This window comes from Anguilla rostrata, chromosome 14 (genome assembly GCF_018555375.3).
Source record: "Anguilla rostrata isolate EN2019 chromosome 14, ASM1855537v3, whole genome shotgun sequence".
NCBI classification, from domain to species: domain Eukaryota; kingdom Metazoa; phylum Chordata; class Actinopteri; order Anguilliformes; family Anguillidae; genus Anguilla; species Anguilla rostrata.
The window spans coordinates 17,047,152-17,067,888 of NC_057946.1; the positions used below are offsets into that span (position 1 = coordinate 17,047,152).

Sequence of the window (20,737 nt, forward strand, 5' to 3'; positions counted from 1 at the left end):
TTCCTGTTCACTTCCGCTTCTACTGGATCTCAACAAGCAGACCACCTGCGGGGGTTTGTTTTTTCCAACCATTCCCACAAGGCAAAAGCCACTGAAATGTTAATTATTAGCACTTTCACTCTGTACGAGATCTGTGACAGCAGCCAATTCACTTCCCTAACCTGCTGCATACAATATCTGTAACTCCCTCCCAATTCTTCATAAACCATTTTCCCCTACATACACCCCAACACTTTGACCCCAGACTGTCCACACTGTAATCCTCCAAAGAGCAGAGGCAGCGGCGACTCCTTCCAGTCACAGCTTCACTCATGCTCCAGTTCACCTTAGCAGCGGAAGCCCCATCATAAACGTGAAGTCTGTCCTCCAAAGCCTATATATCTTCCCTATCCCTCAGCATTACCGATATGTAATCAGCATATGCTAACAGCTTTACTGCCTGGGAGTTTCCTGCTCCTATGATTCCCACCCCCTGTAGCATCTTGTATAGCTGGCACAGAAAAAGATTTGTCAATCACAAAGGCAGATAGCACAATGGACAGCTATATCCCGCTTCCTACACATACTGGCTTACTCAGCCCCAACCCCCACCCATCATGATGTCTCCACATAGAACAACTTTAAGATATTAACTGTTCCCCGAAACCCAAAAGCCTTCAAAATTCTGAACAAATACTGACGGTCAACTTATTGAAACCTTCTCATAGTCCGAATAGGTGATCAAAAGTCTGCTTGATCCAGCTTTAAAAAGTGAATAATGTCCTTCAGAAGAAGCGAATTGTCCATTATTGAGCTGCCAGAACACTATATAACTTATCCATATGAACCAGTGAGACCGGGTAGATCCTTATACGATTCTTGCACATAATCTGTACAGAGGAGCACCAATGGCTTCTAGTTCTTTAGTGAACTTGAAGTTTTTCAGCAGCAGTCAGCATTGTCTGGTGAACGGAAGCTCCACTACCCTTATACACTCCAGCAGAATCTCATAAGAGCCCTTGCTAACCCATCCCAAAGGAAATGAGAGAGAAAGAGCAGTTGTGGTGTAGTACAAAAGCTTAGCTCGTCTTTCCATCTGAAAAAAGCCATGGCCCCAAAGGGCTCCCATCCAGCATGTTTTGTTTTACATCATAACATTTAATGAGATTATTTGTATAAATTGGTAATACAAGAAAGTACAAAAATACAAAAAATATTCTCTGTGGAGCCATAACAATTAAGTAAAGAAGCAAGCATATTACTTCCCTCCTTGAAATAATTTTAAACATGTTTTGCTTGTGCAGATTTACATTCTTCTGCAAATAACATGGTTTGCCTTTTGCATTGTCACAATTCCATTGAGAGGCTTTGTGTTGTTTGTTCTAAATTCAGTATGTGCAAGCTAACTGTAATAAATGTGCCTGACTGAAAATATGGTTTCTACACTTTTTTAACTTGTAATTTCATAAACTGAACTATGGAAATCAAATCCCTGGATTCCATTTTTAATATAGCAAAGTTCAGTTTCACTGAATGCGGGAGATGACATTGTGGTATAATTCAATGGATGATTCTGGAAAATGTTCATATAGTGTAGGTATGCATATAATTAGAGCAAGAATTTCAGAAAAAAGTGAGTATTATTTAAAAATCCCCAATACCTTTACAAAGCATTTGCATAAATTTTGAGTCAGTTGTTCCCAATTGTTAATGATGAGCATTGATAATTTACTCCATGCATAAGTTTTACACTTAAAGGTGTTTTCACATACTTTCAGGAAGTATTTTAATATCTAACGTTTCTGTATAAAATTAATCTTTAACAATAAAGGCCCTCTACTGGCTTAGCCAATAGCTAGCACACGAAACAACAAACTCTGCTCTCCCATCAATCTGCATTATCCACACCTTATAAAGAGTGATTCCACAGGGCAGAGGTAAAAAAAAAAAAAGAAAAAGAAAAATAGAAAGGAGGACTGGAATGTGAGATCAAGTAATCGATCAGTGTCCTTGTGGTCAAATCGTTGGGTAATCAACTATTCAGTCTCGCCCACACTATCAACTTAATGTTGTTTAGTCAGCAGTGGGATAGTGGCTAAGGAGCTGGCCTTTAACCAAAAGGTTGAAGGCACTTTTTCTCAACAGGGAATTACTGTTGTTCCTTGGAGCTATGTCCAAGGAGGACTACACTACAATAAATTATTACACTACTGCACAATGCACTGGCTTGCTTAAAACATTGTATCTGTATATAGTTCAACTGAAAGTGGTCCACGTGGAGTCTCGTGATGGTTCCTGGCCAGAAAAGAGAATGTCCGCCATAGCTGATGAGGGAATGCTGAACTGAATTTTTTCAATCACGCAACTGTTCATTAAATCCTTCTCTCTCCATAACAGGGAACCTTGAAGATATGCCTTCCTTACAGTCCTACAAAAACACTGTCAGTCAAGTCCATTTTAAGGCAAGTATTAAGAATTCAACAGTCCCTATTCTACATCTCACTTCAAATTACCTTTGTTATCACTATATATATATATATATATATATATATATATACACTCACCAGCCACTTCATTAGGTGACAGGAGTGGCACCCGGGCTGCTGCTGTAGCCCATCGGCTTCAAGTTTTGACGTGGTGTGCCTTCAGAGATGCTCTTCTGCATACCTCGGTTGTAACGCGTGGTTATTTGAGTTACTGTTGCGCTTCTATCAGCTCGAACCAGTCTGGCCATTCTCCTCTGACCTCTGCCATCAACAAGGCATTTCCGCCCAGAGGTTGTGTCAAATTGGTTGAATTTTCTCTGTACTAATCACATTTGTATTTGAATGAATTAATGAATGATTGCATTTATATAGCACTTTTCCGAATGCTCAAAGTGCTTTACAGTGATGACTGGCACTCACCTCACCCACCACCAATGTGTATTTCAAATCAAACAATGCCTATGAGGCAAAATTCACAATGTCTGCATTTATTTCATGTGTTTTTTTTTAATAGACATTGAACACATTGAAAAGACATTACAACAATGCCATTCAGTGTCTCAACTCTGCCTATTCCAAGTCCCATAAGTGTTTGGACATATTACCACCAGCTGCTTCAAACTTTACAGGCTTACCATATTACTCTAATTGTTTATAAATGGAAAGCTGTGAGTGTCAAGGCATAGGTTATATCATTTGGAAGCCGTTGTAGAGTCTACTTTATAAGCAAAACAAGAAGAATGCACCTTGGTACCAGAGACCTAAGTATGACAGCCAATGAAGCTACTGTGAGGATGAAAGGAAAGAAGGAGATCAATTAGAGCTGTTGCAGAATGTTAGTGTATTCCAAAGTCGATGGAATAGAATGTCCTAAGAAATAAACTACTGGAGGACTTAAGAATCACCAGCAATCAGGCCATGCACGGAGGACAGGAGAAAGTGATGACAGGGTGATTATACAGTAACGGCTGTGAAAAAAAATCCTAAACTGCCAGCTCAAGTAATTGCTAATGATCTCCATGGGGGTGAAAGTGTCGCAGGACACTGTGTCCAGAAGACTGAGAGAGGCAAATTACTGAGGCTACACTTCCAGATGTAAACCTCTCATCAGCACCAAGAACAGAAAGGTGAGACTGGAATTAGCCAAAAAAATCCAAAGATGTTATGGATAAGTTTTATGGACAGATGAGACAAAGATAAACCTTTACCAGAGTGACTGACAAGGTGAAATGTGGACAGAGGAGCTACTCTGGACCCTTGGCATACTGCTTCATCTGTCAAGCATGGTGGAGGCATTGTGGTGGCTTGGACCTGTATGGCTGCATACCGTGGAACCATTTTGTATTTGTGTTTATTTATCTTTTTTTAATGGTCTTTATTGATGATGTAAGCAGTGATGGTGGCAACAGAATGACAGCTGAAGTGGACAGAAATATATTGTCCACCAATACTGAGAGAGATGCCACCAAAATCGTTGGATGGAAGTTTATTGTGCAGCAAGACGGTCCAAAACATACAGCACACTTAATCAAGGAGTTTATCAGGAAGAAAAGTCACCAGATTTAAACCCCATTGGACATACTTCACTTGCTCAAAAGGAAACGGAAGTCAGAAATCCCAGCAAACACACAACAACTGAAAGAGAGAGCAGTAAAAGCTTGGCATAACATCTCAAATGATCACATCATGAATTTACTGATGTCTGAGAGTTACAGACTCAATGCAGTCAAATATGAAGGGTATACAATACAATATTGACCTTTCAAGTAATTAAATTTGTCAAAGCCTTGCAGTATGCTGACTTGAAACAGGAGGACTTGACTCATTGAATGGCATTATTGTATTATGGTTCAATGTTTAAAAACGCATGAAATAAATGCAACCAGTGAATTTTGGATCATAGTCTGATCATATGTTTGATTTTAAATGACAGTAAATTTGATCAGTGCAGAGGCAAAAGAAACCAATTTAATGGTCCCAATACTTTTGCATGTAACTAGATTATCATTCTTTACTGACATCTTTTGGCCATAATGTAAATACTGCTTACCAGTTCTTCTATCTAGTTACTACTACTTAATCCTGTGGACCATCAGATTCAGAGTTCCATATCCTTGCACGCACACAAAAGGGCTGTATTGAGTGTGGCTGGCAGAAAGCCGGTTAAATTATGGAACTTCTTGATGTTTTATGCTCCATGTAGTGGCTGGACTGATTGCAATGTGCTCTACTTCGCCATGTTGACATCATAATGTTGACAATCCTAACTTTTCTTTGTCTCTCCAGTGCCATGAACCTGGACAGATTTGAAAAGGGCCCAAGGGAAATACTCAACCCAGAGATCCAGAAGGTAGGATTCAGATGCCAGTTTGTTCATTTATTTGTTTTGTCTCACAATAGGACCAATAAAATATGTTCACCCTAGTATGTTTATTTTCGGTCAGGGTAGACACCATCCAGACATCCGGGGCATTTGCTTTTCAGGGTGTGCTTTTGTAAAGGTTGGCAAATGTGTGGATCATTGGTGGTGCAGCGTTTATTAATAACTTCCCTATGTGCATGCATGCGTGAATACATAAGTGTATTTGAGAGGGGGAACAGTGAAATAAAACTGTGAAACTGCTGTTAATAGTGTGAAATTTGTTTTCTTTTTTCACAGGACCTACTGGTGTTAGAAGAACAAGAGGTAGTTTTTCTGATTTTATGAACAATAATGGAGCTTTAAAATCTGCAGAAATATAACAGCTATATTAATTTGATTGATAGCCTATTACACCTGTTCATCCAACCAGAGGGGGAAGTTTTCTGAATGGAAACACACTTTACAGTGGGCCATTTCTAATGCACCACTGCTGTCATTTATCTTTGAAAAGTTCATATTGGTGATAATGATGCACAGGGTAGCAGTGCTAATTAGTGTGTTTCAGAAAAGACTTAACAAAGGGAAATAATACATTTGAACTTTCAGTGACCATAATATCATTTTGGTGTCCTTTGAAAGGCTTTCCAACCAGCTGAATGCAGAAGTCAATATTATGCATTGAACCTAATGGCGTCTCATATGGAAATGGCTAATGCAAAAAACAGGTTTAACTGTACAACAGAACAAATGAATTAATATAGAAATGAATACAGGAAAATGAAACAGCATCACATGATGGTTATTAGCCATACCAGTGAATAAATGTTTTGTCAGTTTAGGATAACAGTCTTGATTCTCACAAGTGCTGTTCACACAACTGTCTTTTGAATATTGTCTGTACATTTCATACAACCATGTGTACCATTTTGGTGTTCTGTGTAGTACCATTTAAAGTTCTGTAAATAGATCCAAACTGTCTTTGTAGGGTTCTGTAAACTTTAAATTTGGTGTTCTGTATGCCAAAGATGGACAGCTCACAGACGACGAGATGTTTAGCAATGGTGAGTGTTGCTATTTCTTATTTAACTACTATTTATAAATGTTGAAGGGGAGTTGTCGTAATAATAGCAGCAGTAGCAGTTAATTGTCATAGTACAATTATATTATACGTTTCCAAAAGAAGTAATTAATGAGTCATTTAAGTCATTTTTACATCACTGGAAATAACATTTTTTCTCTTTTCTTGCAGAAATGGGAAGTGAAAACTTTGACAAGTTTCTAAACCTCCTTGGAGACACAATCTCACTGCAGGGTTGGGCAGGGTACAGAGGTGGCCTGGACACAAAAAGTGAGTTCACCCTCTCTCTTAAATTCTGCCCCATTAGTATTGCTGATGAGAGACGAGTTCGAAATGGCTCTATTTTGAGACCTCGTTTCAAGGCATTTCCTATGTCTACTTCTCTACAGATGACACTACAGGAATTAATTCCATATACACTGTGTACCAGGGTCATGAGCTCATGTTCCATGTGTCCACCATGTTGCCATACTCCAAGGAGAACAAGCAGCAGGTGAGTCTGCCGCTACCCATGATTCTGTGTTCCTAATCTGGTAACAGCACCTATTTGGTGTTTGGGCACAGCCAGAAGAATGCTCTTTGCAGGAGAGTGTACAACATTCACAGAATAAGGTTTGGGTTTCAATGTGGAGCCTGACCATTCTGAGAGACCCTTATTTGTCAGCACAATAATATTTGAAGAAGCCCTTTATTGCCAGAGCACTCAAGCAGATCATTTTTAGGGGGAGAAGTGTTTGAGTGGGCTGGAATTACACTTACATGTTCATTTATGTTGGGCACACCTACAAAAAAAGTTACGTGCTTTCACACAAAGGTCAATATTCTCAAGAACCAGAGAGCACTTTAATTTGTGTTCTTTATAACCAGTCATGCCAGAGAACGGGAAACTTTCCAGGATCCACCAAGCAGTGTTGCATGACATATTAAACACATTAACTTTGATCAGAATGAGAACAAAATGGATTTTTTGTGAGTTAAATATTTATGTGGAGCAGGCTAAGTGAATTATCTTTGGGAGAGATTCAAGGGAAAATGTTTATAATTGGATCCATTCTGAAATGGTTTGCAAATGTTATGCTATGTTGGTAACCATCCAGGGGCACGAGTGTACCCTACTATCTTAATGGCAAATTAACCTGTCAGATCCTTCAGCCTTCTCTCTAATTGGATAACGTTGGCTTCATGCGTTGGTATATGAATGTATGCACATTCAAAACCCCAGGGTGCAGAAGTTCTTCAGAAATGTGACACTAATGAAAATGTTTTTCCAACCATTGCCTTTTTGAAATCAATGATTTATTAAATTCAACATTTATTATTGTTTTTTTTTTTTTTTTAAATCATGTAGCTCCACTAAGATACATTTTGCAAGAAGGCCAGATATTTATACATTAATCATGTTATATCACCATTTTGTTCATCACAGCCATCAATTCATTTCTGTTTGATAGTGCCCTAGTCTTTTCAGGATTTTAAAAAGCAAAAAAATAAATCCTTTTTTTCCTAGGGTATATGGAAAGAATTTAATCCTTTGATTTTTATTTTTTTTATTTTGGGTGCACATTATTTGTCTGAGGAATATGAGCTCTGTCTAAATTATCAATGGACATTTTCTCAATTTGTCTTCCATAAAATACTCTAATAAATGTTTTTCATATTTGTATCTTGACTGGAAATACTGGGAGAGACAGTTGTGTTCAAAGTGTGTCATTTTTTTTTGACTCACCCACAGCATTGCTGGGTAAAATAAGAGCAGCATTGGTGCTTGCTGGAAAAAAAACATCTGGAAATAAACCCAGATTTTACTCATTCATGTTTGTGGAGATTTTTACACTTGTACTAATACGTTTTAGTCGGTGTGTGTTGTGCTTGATCCCACAGACAGATTCTGTACGTCAAACGTTTTGTTTTACATTTCTATGTGTGAACACAGGTGGAGAGGAAAAGGCATATTGGGAATGACATCGTCACAATAGTGTTCCAAGAGGGAGATGATGCCTCCTCATCATTTAAACCGTCCATGATCCGATCCCATTTTACACGTATCCTTTCAGCTTTGGGAAAATAATGCAAACAGCCTGGGTCTTGGTACCACATTGTCATGTGGCGATATGATCCAGCCAAAAAAAAAAAAAAAAACTTATATCAGGTGTATTTCTGGCACTGAATTAATTAAATCTTCCTTAAAGAGCCCATAGATATTTTTGCCTTAGTTAGATACAACGGCCAGAATGACAGTTACAGGTATGTATATATTTGATGCTCATATATGGATATATGCAGTTTGTTGTATTGTATACTACAGAGCTTGTCCAACACTGACTGCTTTATGACACGGGACAGGTTGAAGATATTCTCAGAGGAGAGTGTGCCTCTGTTCGGACCGCCCCTACCCTCCCCTCCAGTGTTTACAGATCACCAAGAATTCAGGGACTTTTTGTTAGTTAAATGTAAGTAATGTGTGTTTGTGTGGGGTGCGCCATCCCTCCTTATCCATTTTGTTTGGAAAATATTTATGCGTCACTAACTAATGACCAATACTGTATAGACTTTAAAATTGTGTTTATGTTGCTCGTGACATTTGGCCGTTCCGACATCATGTTTATAGGCCCATAATGCAGTGGGAAACTGCACTGATCCTGGAACTGGTTGAGCACTAAGTATTAATGGTTTCTCTATGACTGGCCTGGTCCACTTCCTTTTCAGTAATTAATGGAGAGAAGGCCACCCTGGAGACGCCAACGTTTGCTCAGAAGCGTCAGCGGACTCTGGACATGCTTATCCGCTCACTTTATCAGGACCTCATGCCCGACCTCCACAAGGTAGATTCTGGACCTGCACTCTTTTGGCCCCTGTTGAGCTGCAGGAATCATGCCTTCCTCTAACCTGCTGGACCCACGATGCATCAGCACACGATCCCACACCACTTGGCACCGCCAAATAGAAAACTCAATTCAGCTGCATGCCTACAACCTAACATTTAATTTATTGCTAAATAAGGGGGGGAAATCCTGGTCATTCATTTTCCAAACCCAGATCGAGTACCTAATGCGTGTTTAATATTGGCAACCTGCATTACCCGCTACTCTCCTTGATGCTTTTAAAACAATATTGGCAATAGGACAGCAGGCTGCTTCTCTCTGTACTTTTGCCATGTACTATGCACTTACAATGCTGTTGTCTATCTACTTTCTCTGTTATATCTCTGCAATTTAGTGTTGTCTTTCTGTTGCACTGTCATCTTCCATATATTGCCATCTCACTACTCATTCTACTCTGTCTACAGTCTCTGTGCCATCTCACAGTTGTCTGAATAATGCCTCATTCTCATTTCAGTACTGTCTGAATGCTCATTCACATCTCTGCTGTCTGAATGTTGTCTCATTCTCATCTCTGCTGTCTGAATGCTGTCTCATTCTCATCTCTGCTGTCTGAATGCTGTCTCATTCTCATCTCTCTGCTGTCTGAATGTTGTCTCATTCTCTTCTCTGCTGTCTGAATGCTGTCTCATTCTCCTCTCTGCTGTCTGAATGCTGTCTCATTCTCCTCTCCGCTGTCTGAATGCGGTCTTATTCTCTTCTGTACTGTTTCTCTCTCTCTCTTTTCTTTGCTGTTTTTTCTTCTTCCCTGCTTCTGGGGCTGTGCTGAGGCCCATTTCTCTGCTGATTCCATCTTTAGGTTCCCTTCTCTCCTCAGAACATGCTGAATCGACGCTCATTCAGTGACGTCCTACCTGAGTCACCCAAATCCGCACGGAAGAAGGAGGAGGCGCGGCAGGCTGAATTTGTCAGGATAGGGCAGGTAAGGTATGATCTCACACCCCTCAGGTTCATGGGCAGGAGACAGGTGGTCCAGATGCTGGAGGTCTGAAAGTCAAAAAAATATGTGCAAAAATGAATAAAATGAAATAAATAAATCAAATGAAAGGGTAAATGAATGCAAGTGTATGAGCCCCATTATTTTTTGAATACTCGAGGTAGTACACCAAACTCCAAAACTGACCCTTGTTCAAGTCCCCACTGTCTCCTTCTGTGTGTTGAAATAGATGTCTGGTGTCAATGGCATTGTTTTCACCACCCTCTTTGGAACATAGCGTAATAATAGACATTATTATGGCCCCATGCTGAGATATTACAGAACAGGAAATAGTGACATGACTGCAACACTCTTTCCCTCACTGCCCAGGCACTGAAACTGAAGACGATAGTGCGAGGTGACGCCCCTACTAGCCTGGTCACCACAGGGTTGTGTAGAAAGGAGGTGAGTAATTCTCACTTATATTGAAAGCTGATGTCTCGTCAACTGTTGGCTGACTAGACGTCAGTTGCACTGATGTTTTATAGATGTACATTAACAGAGTTGCCATTTAACATTAAACAATTTGGAAGCGCTGTGAGTCACTGGAAACAAGATGTAGCCTGTTGTTTGAAATGAAAATACATTAACACTCTAATGAGATTCCACTCAAACTAAGATGCAAAGCTATGAAATTCGATTTGTCCATTTTAAAAACAGGCTACAGTAATGTTTATAACAATTCCATTAAATAAAGGATTCAGCATTCTTAAAAGTGGTACATTTTAAGGTCATACTCATAAGTACAGACATTTCCAAATTCTGATTGACCCCTGTTGCTGGTGTGCTCATATCTTGTTCCACTGTGATTCAGTAGTTGTATAAACCAAAAGAAATATAGCATTGATTTTGCTGGGAACCTGGAAACCAGTTTAGTATACCATTCACAGGGGCTGCAGCATATAGTACCCTGGGCAGCACCTGACCTCAAAGGGCACAGTTAACATAATGGCCTTGCTGCTTTCCTGTTGGTTTGCTGTCGAACCCCAGTGAATGAAGGTTGATTGGTTGAAGAGACTACACCCCTTTTCAGTGTTGATTCTCGTTGAGGGAAGGCCAAACCAGACCCAGACCCTCAGCTTAGAACTGTCTAATGCAATGTCCATGACAGAAACCAGGCCGGTGTTCTTACTGTCTCACTTCTTATTTCATTCTCTCTGTCTGTATCGTTGTCTTTCTCTCTCTGTTCCCTATTTTCCCTGGCCTGTGTTTTCCTTACAGCCCTGGGAGTCCCAGATTTTCTGCAATAGTTTTCCATACGAGATTGTGTGCAGTGACTCCTGGGGTCAGTCCTTGTTAGTCACCACAGATGCTGCTGGAGTTATGCTGCTGGATGGTAATTGGAGAGTGGTTTTTAATCCTGATATCCATTATTACTACATAATTTATTTAATGGTCCCTTTTCAATCTTGAACTCTCAAACCTTTCTGATATTTGTCAGCCATAATCTAACTTTGGAGTAATGACCCTTGATGTACTTTTGAGAAAAAAAAACACAAACCATCAATAAGAAAATTAGGGACAGTTTCCATTTTCCGTCCATTTTTGGCCTACCCACCTGTACTTTCAAGACCTACAGTTTGACAACTATAAATGGTAAAAACTATATCTTGGTCATTGTAATCAAAGACTCGTTCTACAACTTAAATCATGTTGTGTACTATGACTTAATTCTGTACATTAATTAAGAATTAATAAAACCATCTAAAAATACTTTTTAAAATGTTGTTCATTTTTCATGTTCTATACAGTACGTATAGTCCGACTGTATGTACTAGCCAATTTGATGGATTGTGATGATTGTTTTTTCTTTCTCTCTCTCTCTTTCTCTCTCAAAAGTATATCAATGGGCATTACTACAAAGTTACATTTTATGGGTGTCAAATATCAGATCTGAGAGTTCACCATAGAAAAGGAGTCATTTCCTCCCAGAATTACCAAATGCACTTGTTCAACACTGATTAACAGATTTATTTGCTTTATTTCAGCTCCAGACCCAGCTAATTTAAACACTGGTGAGTATATTCTATTATATAGAATGATATTAAATTTAAGAGAATATTATTAAGTGCATAATGTTTAATTACACAACCCTTGACCACTGGACAGATGAAAAACCAAGACTGTTCCCACTTACAGTAGTCATGGTTGGTACACAGCTTATTCTATGATTCTCCCAATTCCACAAGAAGCAGTGCATGCATGGTCTCTTTCATAACTACATTCCTGTCACATTTCCAATTATTATTATTTCCAAACTCATTTTTATGAAGGACTCAAATGCTCGCTTTAAAGCACTACCAGTGCTAGTGGATGTGAGAAACTCACTAACAATGAAGTAGTACAGGATTCATCTGTTCACATCAGTAACCAGCATGTGTGGTGTTACTGATCCCAGTTTTAAAGCCGAATTTGTTCCTTCAATTTGCACCCACACTTCTGATGCTGTGTAATAGATTCTTTTATAACCTGGATCCTCTGTTCTTCTGAAGAACTTTTCTGTTTGATTACTCATTTCTTGGAAGAATATAACATTTTCCATGATAAATTAACGCAATATACTTTTTAGCATGATGCTTGGAGCCAGAGATCAAGTAATCCTATAGTTTTTTGCTCCGCTGTTTGTAAACAAAGGCCCAAGACCTAAATTAAAATAAAAAGTAAGCCATTTTTAAGAGGAACAAAACTGACATGACATGAAACTTGAAGACAAAAATGACCACTTCTGCCAACAAACTTCCATCTACTATCTTATAAAATGACAGTTCCAGTAGGCTATATGCAGCCTTAGATACAGTATGTTTACATTGAAAGACATGACATCATCCTGTATGATTGTACAGCTTGGCACATTCAAGGATTGGTTCTGTCTGATGATTTATATTCTTTTTCTTACAGATACACAGACGGTGCCTGTGCAAGTGTTTGATAAAACCATGGTGGTCAAACAGATGCATGTTCTCGAACCTCAGGATCTCCTAATTACTAGGGCTGACAAAGGTGAGCCAAACACACACTTTATCTGCATTTGAATTGCCTCTAAGTGTAGACCAATTTCCTCACCCATACAAAACTGCATGATGAATAACCATTGTTGGGTAAAACGCCTACAGTATGTCCAGGGTGACTAACACAGCTGTCATTTACGCCAACTATTGTCAGCATATGCTTTGGCAACATGAGTAGGCTTTTTATTGTCAAACTTTATCATACATTCATATTGCACATTGTCATTTCTAGTTATACTCCTTTTTTTATGTAAGCTACCTTTCTACAAGGTAAATAAATATATTATTGTGACCTAGTCTGAAGCACAGTCTCTGAGTACACAGTGCAGTCCATAAATATATTTGGAAGGTGACGATTTTTGTTGCTTTGGCTCTGTACTCCAGAACATGAGGTTTGACAAGCAACAATGAATGTGAGGTTAAGGGCAGACTGTCAACTTTGAGCATATTTACATCAATGTTGGGAGATCCTTGTAGGAATTACAACCCTTTTTATTCATAGTCTTCCCCACTTTAAGGGACCAGAAGTAATTTAACAGTTGGCTGCTGAACTGTTTCTTGGCCAGTTGTGTGTTGTTGTGTCATTAGTTTATGCAAAAGAAAGACAAAAAAGGTCTAGAGGTGATTCTAGGTGTGGACGTTGCATTTGGTTTTGTACTGTTGTCGCTCAACATGAGGACCAAAGAAGTGTCAATGGCAGGAAATCAGGTCATCATAACGCTGAAAAATGAGAATAAATAGATCTGTGACACAGCCAAAACAACTGATTAGTTCATTGTTAATAAGCAAGAACACGCTGGTGAACTCAGCAGTAGCAAATGACCTGGTAGACGATGGAAGACCACTGTAGTGGATGGCCGAAGAATACGTTCATTTGTGAGGAAATACCACTTTTCATCTATCAAAACAGATTAACAACATGTGTCAAAGACTACCATAAAGAGAAGACTACACCATGTTAACCTCAGAGGGTTTACTGCAAACAACTGTTTGCCGCAAGAACAGAATGGCCAGGTTATAGTTCTCTAAAAATTACAAAGAAATCTGTACAGTTCTGGAGTATTATGGACAGATGAGCCAAGTATTAATCTGATGATTAAAGTGAAGGAAAGTGAGGAGAAAGAAAGGAACTGATACAAAGCATACTGCCTCTTCTGTGAAACATGGTGAAGGTAGAGTTATGGCTTGGGCATGTATAGTTGCCACTGGAACTGGCTCACTTGTCTTTATTGATTATGTTAATGCTGACAGTAGCAACAGGATGAAGTCTGATGTGTACAGAAACATCTTGTCTACTCAGATCCAACCAGTTGCCTCAAAACGTATTGGGTGGCACTTCACCTTGCATCAGGACAATGACCCTAAACCAAAGAAAACAAGGAGTTTTTCAGGGCCAAAAACTGGAATGTTCTTGAATGGCCAAGTCAATCACCTGACCTCAATTCAACTGATCATGCCTTTGACTTGCTGAATTCAAGACTGAAGGCAAAAAGCCCCTGAAAGCAATTTCACACACCTGACAAATAAGTCAGTGACGTGGCACATGGGCACACTGGGCGTGGCTAGTGAATGTTTGTATTCTCTGGACCAGAGGCAAGGAGCACACTGTGCAAGACGCATGGCGCACCTGGAAACAAGACTGGGTCATACTGAATATATTATCAGTGGGCGTGGTGCAGCTGAATTTATTAATAGGCAATCAAATGACCTCTTTTCTTTCCCTTTAAGAGCCATGCACATTGCACAGGGCGTATTGCCAATTTCGGTAGTCTATTGCTGTAGTGATAGACGAGGATAGTGATATACTAATCAGATGCTTCTCACAAGACATTCTTTTGTGGGAGGCGCAGAGTTGGGCTGTCACTTTTTTTTTCAAAAATTGAGTCAGAACAAATCTCATAAATAAGAGAAATTCATTTTTATTTGTTCAAATTTTCTTCCATCAGAATTAGAACATTGTCTAAATGTTTATTATGAGTCTGTTTTAATTTCCCATTAAATCTGTATCTAAATAGCTTAAACTAATAACTAACAAATAATGACAACAGTATTTTGAAGTTCTATTAAACAAAATGAAACCAGGGAAGATCCACATCCTTTTAGACCAGCAGATCGTGGACGCTGTTTCACTGTAGTCAGGGAAACTGGTTTCTCTCTATTCGCATTGAGTTCTTCCAGTAGTTGTGGTGCAGTTTTATGACGGGTTCTTTTGCTAGACAAGATATTTGTCTTCTGCCTCTGATCTAATTCCTAGCCTTCTCCTGTTAACATTACTGCCCATCAGCTGGACCCTTCTGAGTTTGTACTGAACACTGCACCTGGAAATCTTAACCTTCTGTACAATTCCTCACAGGGAATTTAAAAAATGGGGGAACGTTTATGCTTTGGTTTATTATTCAATAAATGTGCATTTATTAACTGAATTTTTCTCTACCTAAAGTTTTTTTTTAGTGGCCTAATACATTTGGCCTGTACTGTGTACATTCCCATTTTCAATTTATAAAATGTTTTGTCCAATCCTATTTGAAATCCTGAATTTCTTTTCTGCTAGCTTCCATGTTACTATTCCTGATGTAATGGTGTACACGGTGTGATAATTGCCATATTCTCACACATATGGAGTATCCTTTTAAAAGAGATCATTTGACCAGTAGATCCCCTAGTCTGCACAGAAGGGTCAGTCCACCAGCAGTCTCTTAGTGCTCTGAAAGGTAAATATTATGGAGATAGGCCAGTGGTAATTGGCCCCTCACTACACTCGGTGAGATTGGCGGAGCAGATAATTACTTACAGTGGAGATGTCTCGATTTTAAAACCCTGTCAGGCCAATCTATAAAATGCTGTTATAGTCATCAAAGCAGCTTTCACTACCTAACACACCAAATTATTCCTCCATGCTGCAGTACACACACACACACACACACACACACTCACATGCATATACACACACACACGCAGGGGTGCACATATGAGAATTACACATAATATTGGAGGCTTTGTCAGGGCTTAGGGTCGTCTGGGTTTACTCTGTTGTTCTTCCTTGTTGGTACTGTATGCTTTTCTATTCACAAGCCAGAATAACGGTCAAATAAAGAAACAAAGCGCTCCCACAATGAAGTTAATTTCAAGGTGTTTACTTCTCCCCAGCAAATCAGTAACTCCAGCGAGAGCATCTATTTTTCCCCAGTATCCTGGAAGTAGCCAAAGCCCCGCAAGACTGGAGTGACCTATGGAAATGCACTTCCTGTGGAGCGAATGCGGTCAGCACCGTGCTGGCCGCACACAGAGATAGGAGGGGTAGACAGCAGAGAGCGAGGGAGAGAAGAGAGGAGCGTGGGGGGAGGGGGAGAGAGTGCGCCTCCCTCGCTGCTCTGCCTGGCCTGGTGAACTGCATTCATTAGTGCTGGCAGACTGCCTGCCGACGCCCAGTCTGCAGGAATCTGCTTCTCCACCTCTGTTACACGGCTACAAGCAGCACAATCCCTCTCTCTGGGGTCTGAGCATACATTCAGGCATAACAGGCACACTTTACAGCTCAGAAACCCTGTAGAAAAGGACATACTGTGACGCTAATATTGCCACCCTCACTTATGTAATGTTTTGCGTACATGGTAGAATATAATGTAAATTGGCAGAACATAGGTCCAAACCTATTTTTCAACATACACATAGTAAAAATGATTGTCTTGCTTTGAAGGTAATCAAAATATTCTATAAAGAATAATCCGCCTAAATTAAAATTGTGTTCTTTGTATTTTGGATGTCATATGTGCCATACATTAACACAGAGTCAATTCATTGCTAATATGAGCATCATTGTTGAATGCTCTCACTCCTTCTCTCAGGCAAAAATAATTATATCCTTTATTTTGTGACCAATAGTAATAAAATATAATTACAGCCAACTTTCTACCAATAAAAATATAGCTGTGAAAATTGTGGCTGCTCTTATAGCATTGGCCTGTGGTAATGATTTCTTCTCTTGCATCCTTCTTTTCCACCCTGACAGGCAAAGATGCCCGTCTCTATGTCTACAGACTGAGCACGCTCAAGAGAGGCTTAGAGGAGAAGCAGCTAATCCGCAGCAAGTACGACAGCAGAGAAAACAAACTCGAAAAAACAAAAGGCAAGGAGGGTGTTTTGTTGTATGCATTTACCTTTTTACCGCATTTGTTTTGAGTGTGTCTGGACTGTATGGTAGTGACTTGTGTCACAAATAGACACCATATTCAATGGCACAATGAAGCACAAAACCTTAAAAAGGGTAAGCAGGAAATATTTGGTGATATTGTACCCCAAGGGCTGTATTTCCTAAGCATGCCGCAAGTTGCGTTGGCGCATATTTTAAAATTAGCAGGGTATTTATTAAGACTGGTAATGTATCTGAGCACAGCTGCAGCAAGTTCAATGAAATACAATGTATGACAGGAGTTGTTCCAGCGAGAAGAAAAACTGTATGGGAGGAAATTACAGCTAAAATAAATACTGTCAGCAAAGTGAAAAGATCTATAATTCACTTTAAAAAACATTGACAAGACATCAGGTGATTCACCAAAGAAAAGATGGCATATAAAAAGATAATTAACTAAAAGGATGGTTCACCAAAATTGCATAATTCTGTCATAGCTGTCTATGGGTAGTAGCTTCCTCAAACTGGCCCTTCTGCTTCTCCAGCTGTGTTGAAGCTAATAGCGGAATTGGACCCTGAAATACATTATTAGCTGCAGCATAGCAGCAGAAGCAGAAGGGCTCATTTATGGAAACTACTGCCCACAGACAATTATTTCTACTTCCATTAAATTGGACTTATATTAGCAGAGGAAAAACTAAGGTGAAAAACGCAAACAATGTGCATGAGAAAAAATTGCAAATCAGAGCTTCTGTCTCCAATCCCCCATGCACATGGGTTCAGGAGCCCCGTTCTCCTCCTCTCCCTCCACTCCAAACAGTTCCACTGCCATTCCGTTGCGCACCGCAGTATTGTGGGGCATACAGCAGACCACAGACACCTGCGCCTCTTTCTGTGGGCAGGGGCAGTGCAAGACGCCTCCACCGGTACAGCCCATACAACAGAAACAGCTGTTAATGACGCCCAAAGCGTTCCACCACATTTCTGGTGCAGGCATGCACCTCCTTGTACCACTATATCTCTGGTGAAGTTTGGTTTTATGGATAGACCCCGCAAACTTTAAATGTGCAGTGATAATGTTAACATGTCTCATTAGTGAAAACTTCAGAGCACAGCTTTAATATTTCACAATGTCTGATTTCATACCTAAGCCAACCATCTCCATCACCATTTTAGGGATGTTACTTTTCTCTCATCTTTCCACTGAAAACCTCCAGTGCGGCAACTTGGACAAACAATAAATATGAACAAACGCCTCTTCGTCTCATTAGCGTCTATTAGCGCCCCACAAATCCTTAGTAAATATGGCCCCGAGTCTTTGTTTAGGCAATTCAGCAGTGCCTTTCACCTCTTGTTAATTCTGCATTCATGTATTTTTCATTTTCCAGTTATCTGGTACAGATAAGCTCCATCTGTTCCTGCATTTTGGTTTAAATTGGGAAGCCCTCGTCCGTGGTCTCTTGACAGGAGACTACAGCGGCACCCTACCTGCTTAAACGGAGAGATTGATTTCATGGCAGTATCCCCCCCTTCACCCTCCCTGGGCAGTCCTCAGGGCACCCAAACTGGCATGGCTCCAGACAGCCTGCCGGCTCATTGAAGCAGAGAGGAGCATTGATCTGTTTGAGTTTCACAGCAGCAAAGATGGGCCTCCTCGTTCCCTACCCTGTCCTCATCAGTACAGCCCAGACTGGATCTGGCTGACCTCTCCTGCCGCAGTGACCAGTCTGGCTCTGGCTGACCTCTCCTGCCGCAGTGACCAGTCTGGCTCTGGCTGGCCTCTCCTGTCGCAGTGACCAGTCTGGCTCTGGCTGACCTCTCCTGTCACAGTGACCAGTCTGGCTCTGGCTGACCTCTCCTGTCACAGTGACCAGTCTGGCTCTGGCTGTCCTCTCATGTTGTAGAGACCCATCTGGCTCTGTCCAGAAGCACCTCTATTCCATCCTGTTCCTGTCCTGTTAAGCTGTTTTGCATAGACATTCAGCCCCTCCTGTCTCTGTCCCTGTCCCTGTCTCTTTTCTGGCAATGTTAGTGGCTTCTCTTACAACCAACGACTGTCCATTATTTTAATGGGTTTATAGCAATCGCACATGACAGAGCCAGTAATTGTTGCCTGAACAAGCAGCTGTCAGCTTCTCAAAAAGAGCTAACAATGGGATGGAAGCAGGTCAAGAGCACAGTCGAGACATGTGCAGTTCCGACAGGGTATGATTTTGTTCATTTTGGATTTGACAAGTAGCTCATTAATGAAGAGTAACAGTTAACATTCTGCCACGTTTTAATGTACACGTACACCTATAGGAAAGTTAGTAAGGTATATTTGTTTGGTTTGTGTGCTCTGTTTACTTTCAAAAGTTTTTACAGTAGTAAGAGACAACATAGCTGGATGGAAATCTTGGGGAAACATGTTTAGCATGTTTTATGAATTACTGTTATGGCATTGCTCAACAAACATCAAAACAGAACATCTTGAGTCAGCAGACTGCCAGAGCAATCTTTGAGGAATGCTGACCCTGCCTGCCATTCACACGTGACGCCTAAACTGTTAAATTTTAAGTTCTACAACATTTTGGGGTATGCCTGCACATGTGAAAAGGGTTTCTCGGTCACTCTCTCTCTCTCTCTCTCTCTCTCTCTCACCTTCACTGTCACTCTCTCCCTCTCCCTCTCACTCTCCCTCCCTCACCTCCCAGCTGAGCCTTTGTGGGAGACGCAGCACCAGCGGGTTCACAGATGTCAGCATAGATAATGAAGAGTGGGCCATAGGGCTGGAGTGGGGCGAGCTGGCCGTGTGATAACACCGCGGGGATATCTGACGCAGGCAGCATGGGGGAGAGGAGCGAGGGGGTTAAACCTCACATGAAAGCAGGGGAATAAATCCCAACTCAGAATACTGCCCTGCCTGAGATTGAAAGGCCAAGCACAGCAGGCGATTTCGGGAGGAGAGGCTATAAAAAAAGAGGATGAATGAGCTCAAAGAAGCAGCGAGGGAGGGGGCGATCGTTCATGTCTACAAAAGCTTGTAAACATCCTCTAATTCTTACTTGCAGTTTTCTCCTGGAGTTTTTTTTTTCTCATACAAATTATTCTTGTCATTTTTTTGTGAGCACAAGACCGGAAAAACCTTGGTTCTGTGGCTAAAGCGTCGGACAGTACATTGAACACCCATGAATGTGGAAATGGGCTGAGAAATGTAGCCGTGTAAAAGATGCGAGGAAAATTCTAATTCACAGCAAAGGGCCACACACACTGAACACTCTGTCTGTCTCTCTCTGCAGGCTGCCATTTGTATTCCATCAACACCCACCATGGTGTAGAGCTGCGCATTGTGGCGGCCATTCGCAACAAGCTTCTCCTCATCACCAGGAAGCAGCCACGGCTGGACTGCCTGAGCGCTGTCTCCATGGTGACCGGGCCCCCCGAATCACCCGTGGAAGAGTTCCAGTACATAAGGGTAAGCACAAGTGCGGGCTTAGCCTCCCTTTAAGACCCTCCCAACATCAAACCCACCCCCCACTGTAAGATCCCCTCATGCCCCACACCCACAGGTTACTCTAATTACATTTCAGCCCTCTCCTAATCCTGAATGCTCTGACTGCATTTCACCCCCCCACCCCTAAAACAGGCAGACAGGAGTACACTGCTGCGTAGGGCTAAGCACTCGAACTTTAAGGGTGATTACGTTTGCTTGATTATTGAAAACAGCAATCAAGTGAGAATGAGACCATCTAGGTAAATCTATCAGCAGTGGAAGATCAGAATCTGTCTTTGAGGCAGAATGATTGTGCAGCTGAATGATTGTATTGACAATCATTGTCAGTGGAAACACTAATGCAGTTG

The 20,737-nt window shown here is 40.7% G+C and overlaps 1 protein-coding gene across 5 annotated transcripts in view; it reads left to right on the top strand.

Moving 5' to 3' along the window:
• garnl3 (GTPase activating Rap/RanGAP domain like 3) overlaps positions 1-20,737 on the top strand; it is an 89,107-nt gene that overhangs the window by 54,970 nt on the left and 13,400 nt on the right. For 3 of the 5 annotated variants that reach the window (XM_064309510.1, XM_064309506.1, XM_064309509.1), the window contains exons 6-22: positions 2,377-2,441; positions 4,752-4,815; positions 5,125-5,151; positions 5,813-5,888; positions 6,077-6,175; positions 6,295-6,398; positions 7,839-7,947; positions 8,104-8,149; positions 8,249-8,355; positions 8,612-8,727; positions 9,584-9,706; positions 10,091-10,165; positions 10,982-11,096; positions 11,749-11,775; positions 12,659-12,760; positions 16,778-16,894; positions 20,176-20,351. In XM_064309510.1, the coding sequence (XP_064165580.1) occupies positions 2,377-2,441; positions 4,752-4,815; positions 5,125-5,151; positions 5,813-5,888; positions 6,077-6,175; positions 6,295-6,398; positions 7,839-7,947; positions 8,104-8,149; positions 8,249-8,355; positions 8,612-8,727; positions 9,584-9,706; positions 10,091-10,165; positions 10,982-11,096; positions 11,749-11,775; positions 12,659-12,760; positions 16,778-16,894; positions 20,176-20,351 (1,548 nt within the window). The remainder of the gene's footprint in view (positions 1-2,376; positions 2,442-4,751; positions 4,816-5,124; positions 5,152-5,812; positions 5,889-6,076; positions 6,176-6,294; positions 6,399-7,838; positions 7,948-8,103; positions 8,150-8,248; positions 8,356-8,611; positions 8,728-9,583; positions 9,707-10,090; positions 10,166-10,981; positions 11,097-11,748; positions 11,776-12,658; positions 12,761-16,777; positions 16,895-20,175; positions 20,352-20,737) is intronic. The other 2 variants (XM_064309511.1, XM_064309508.1) reach the window with 1 other exon arrangement.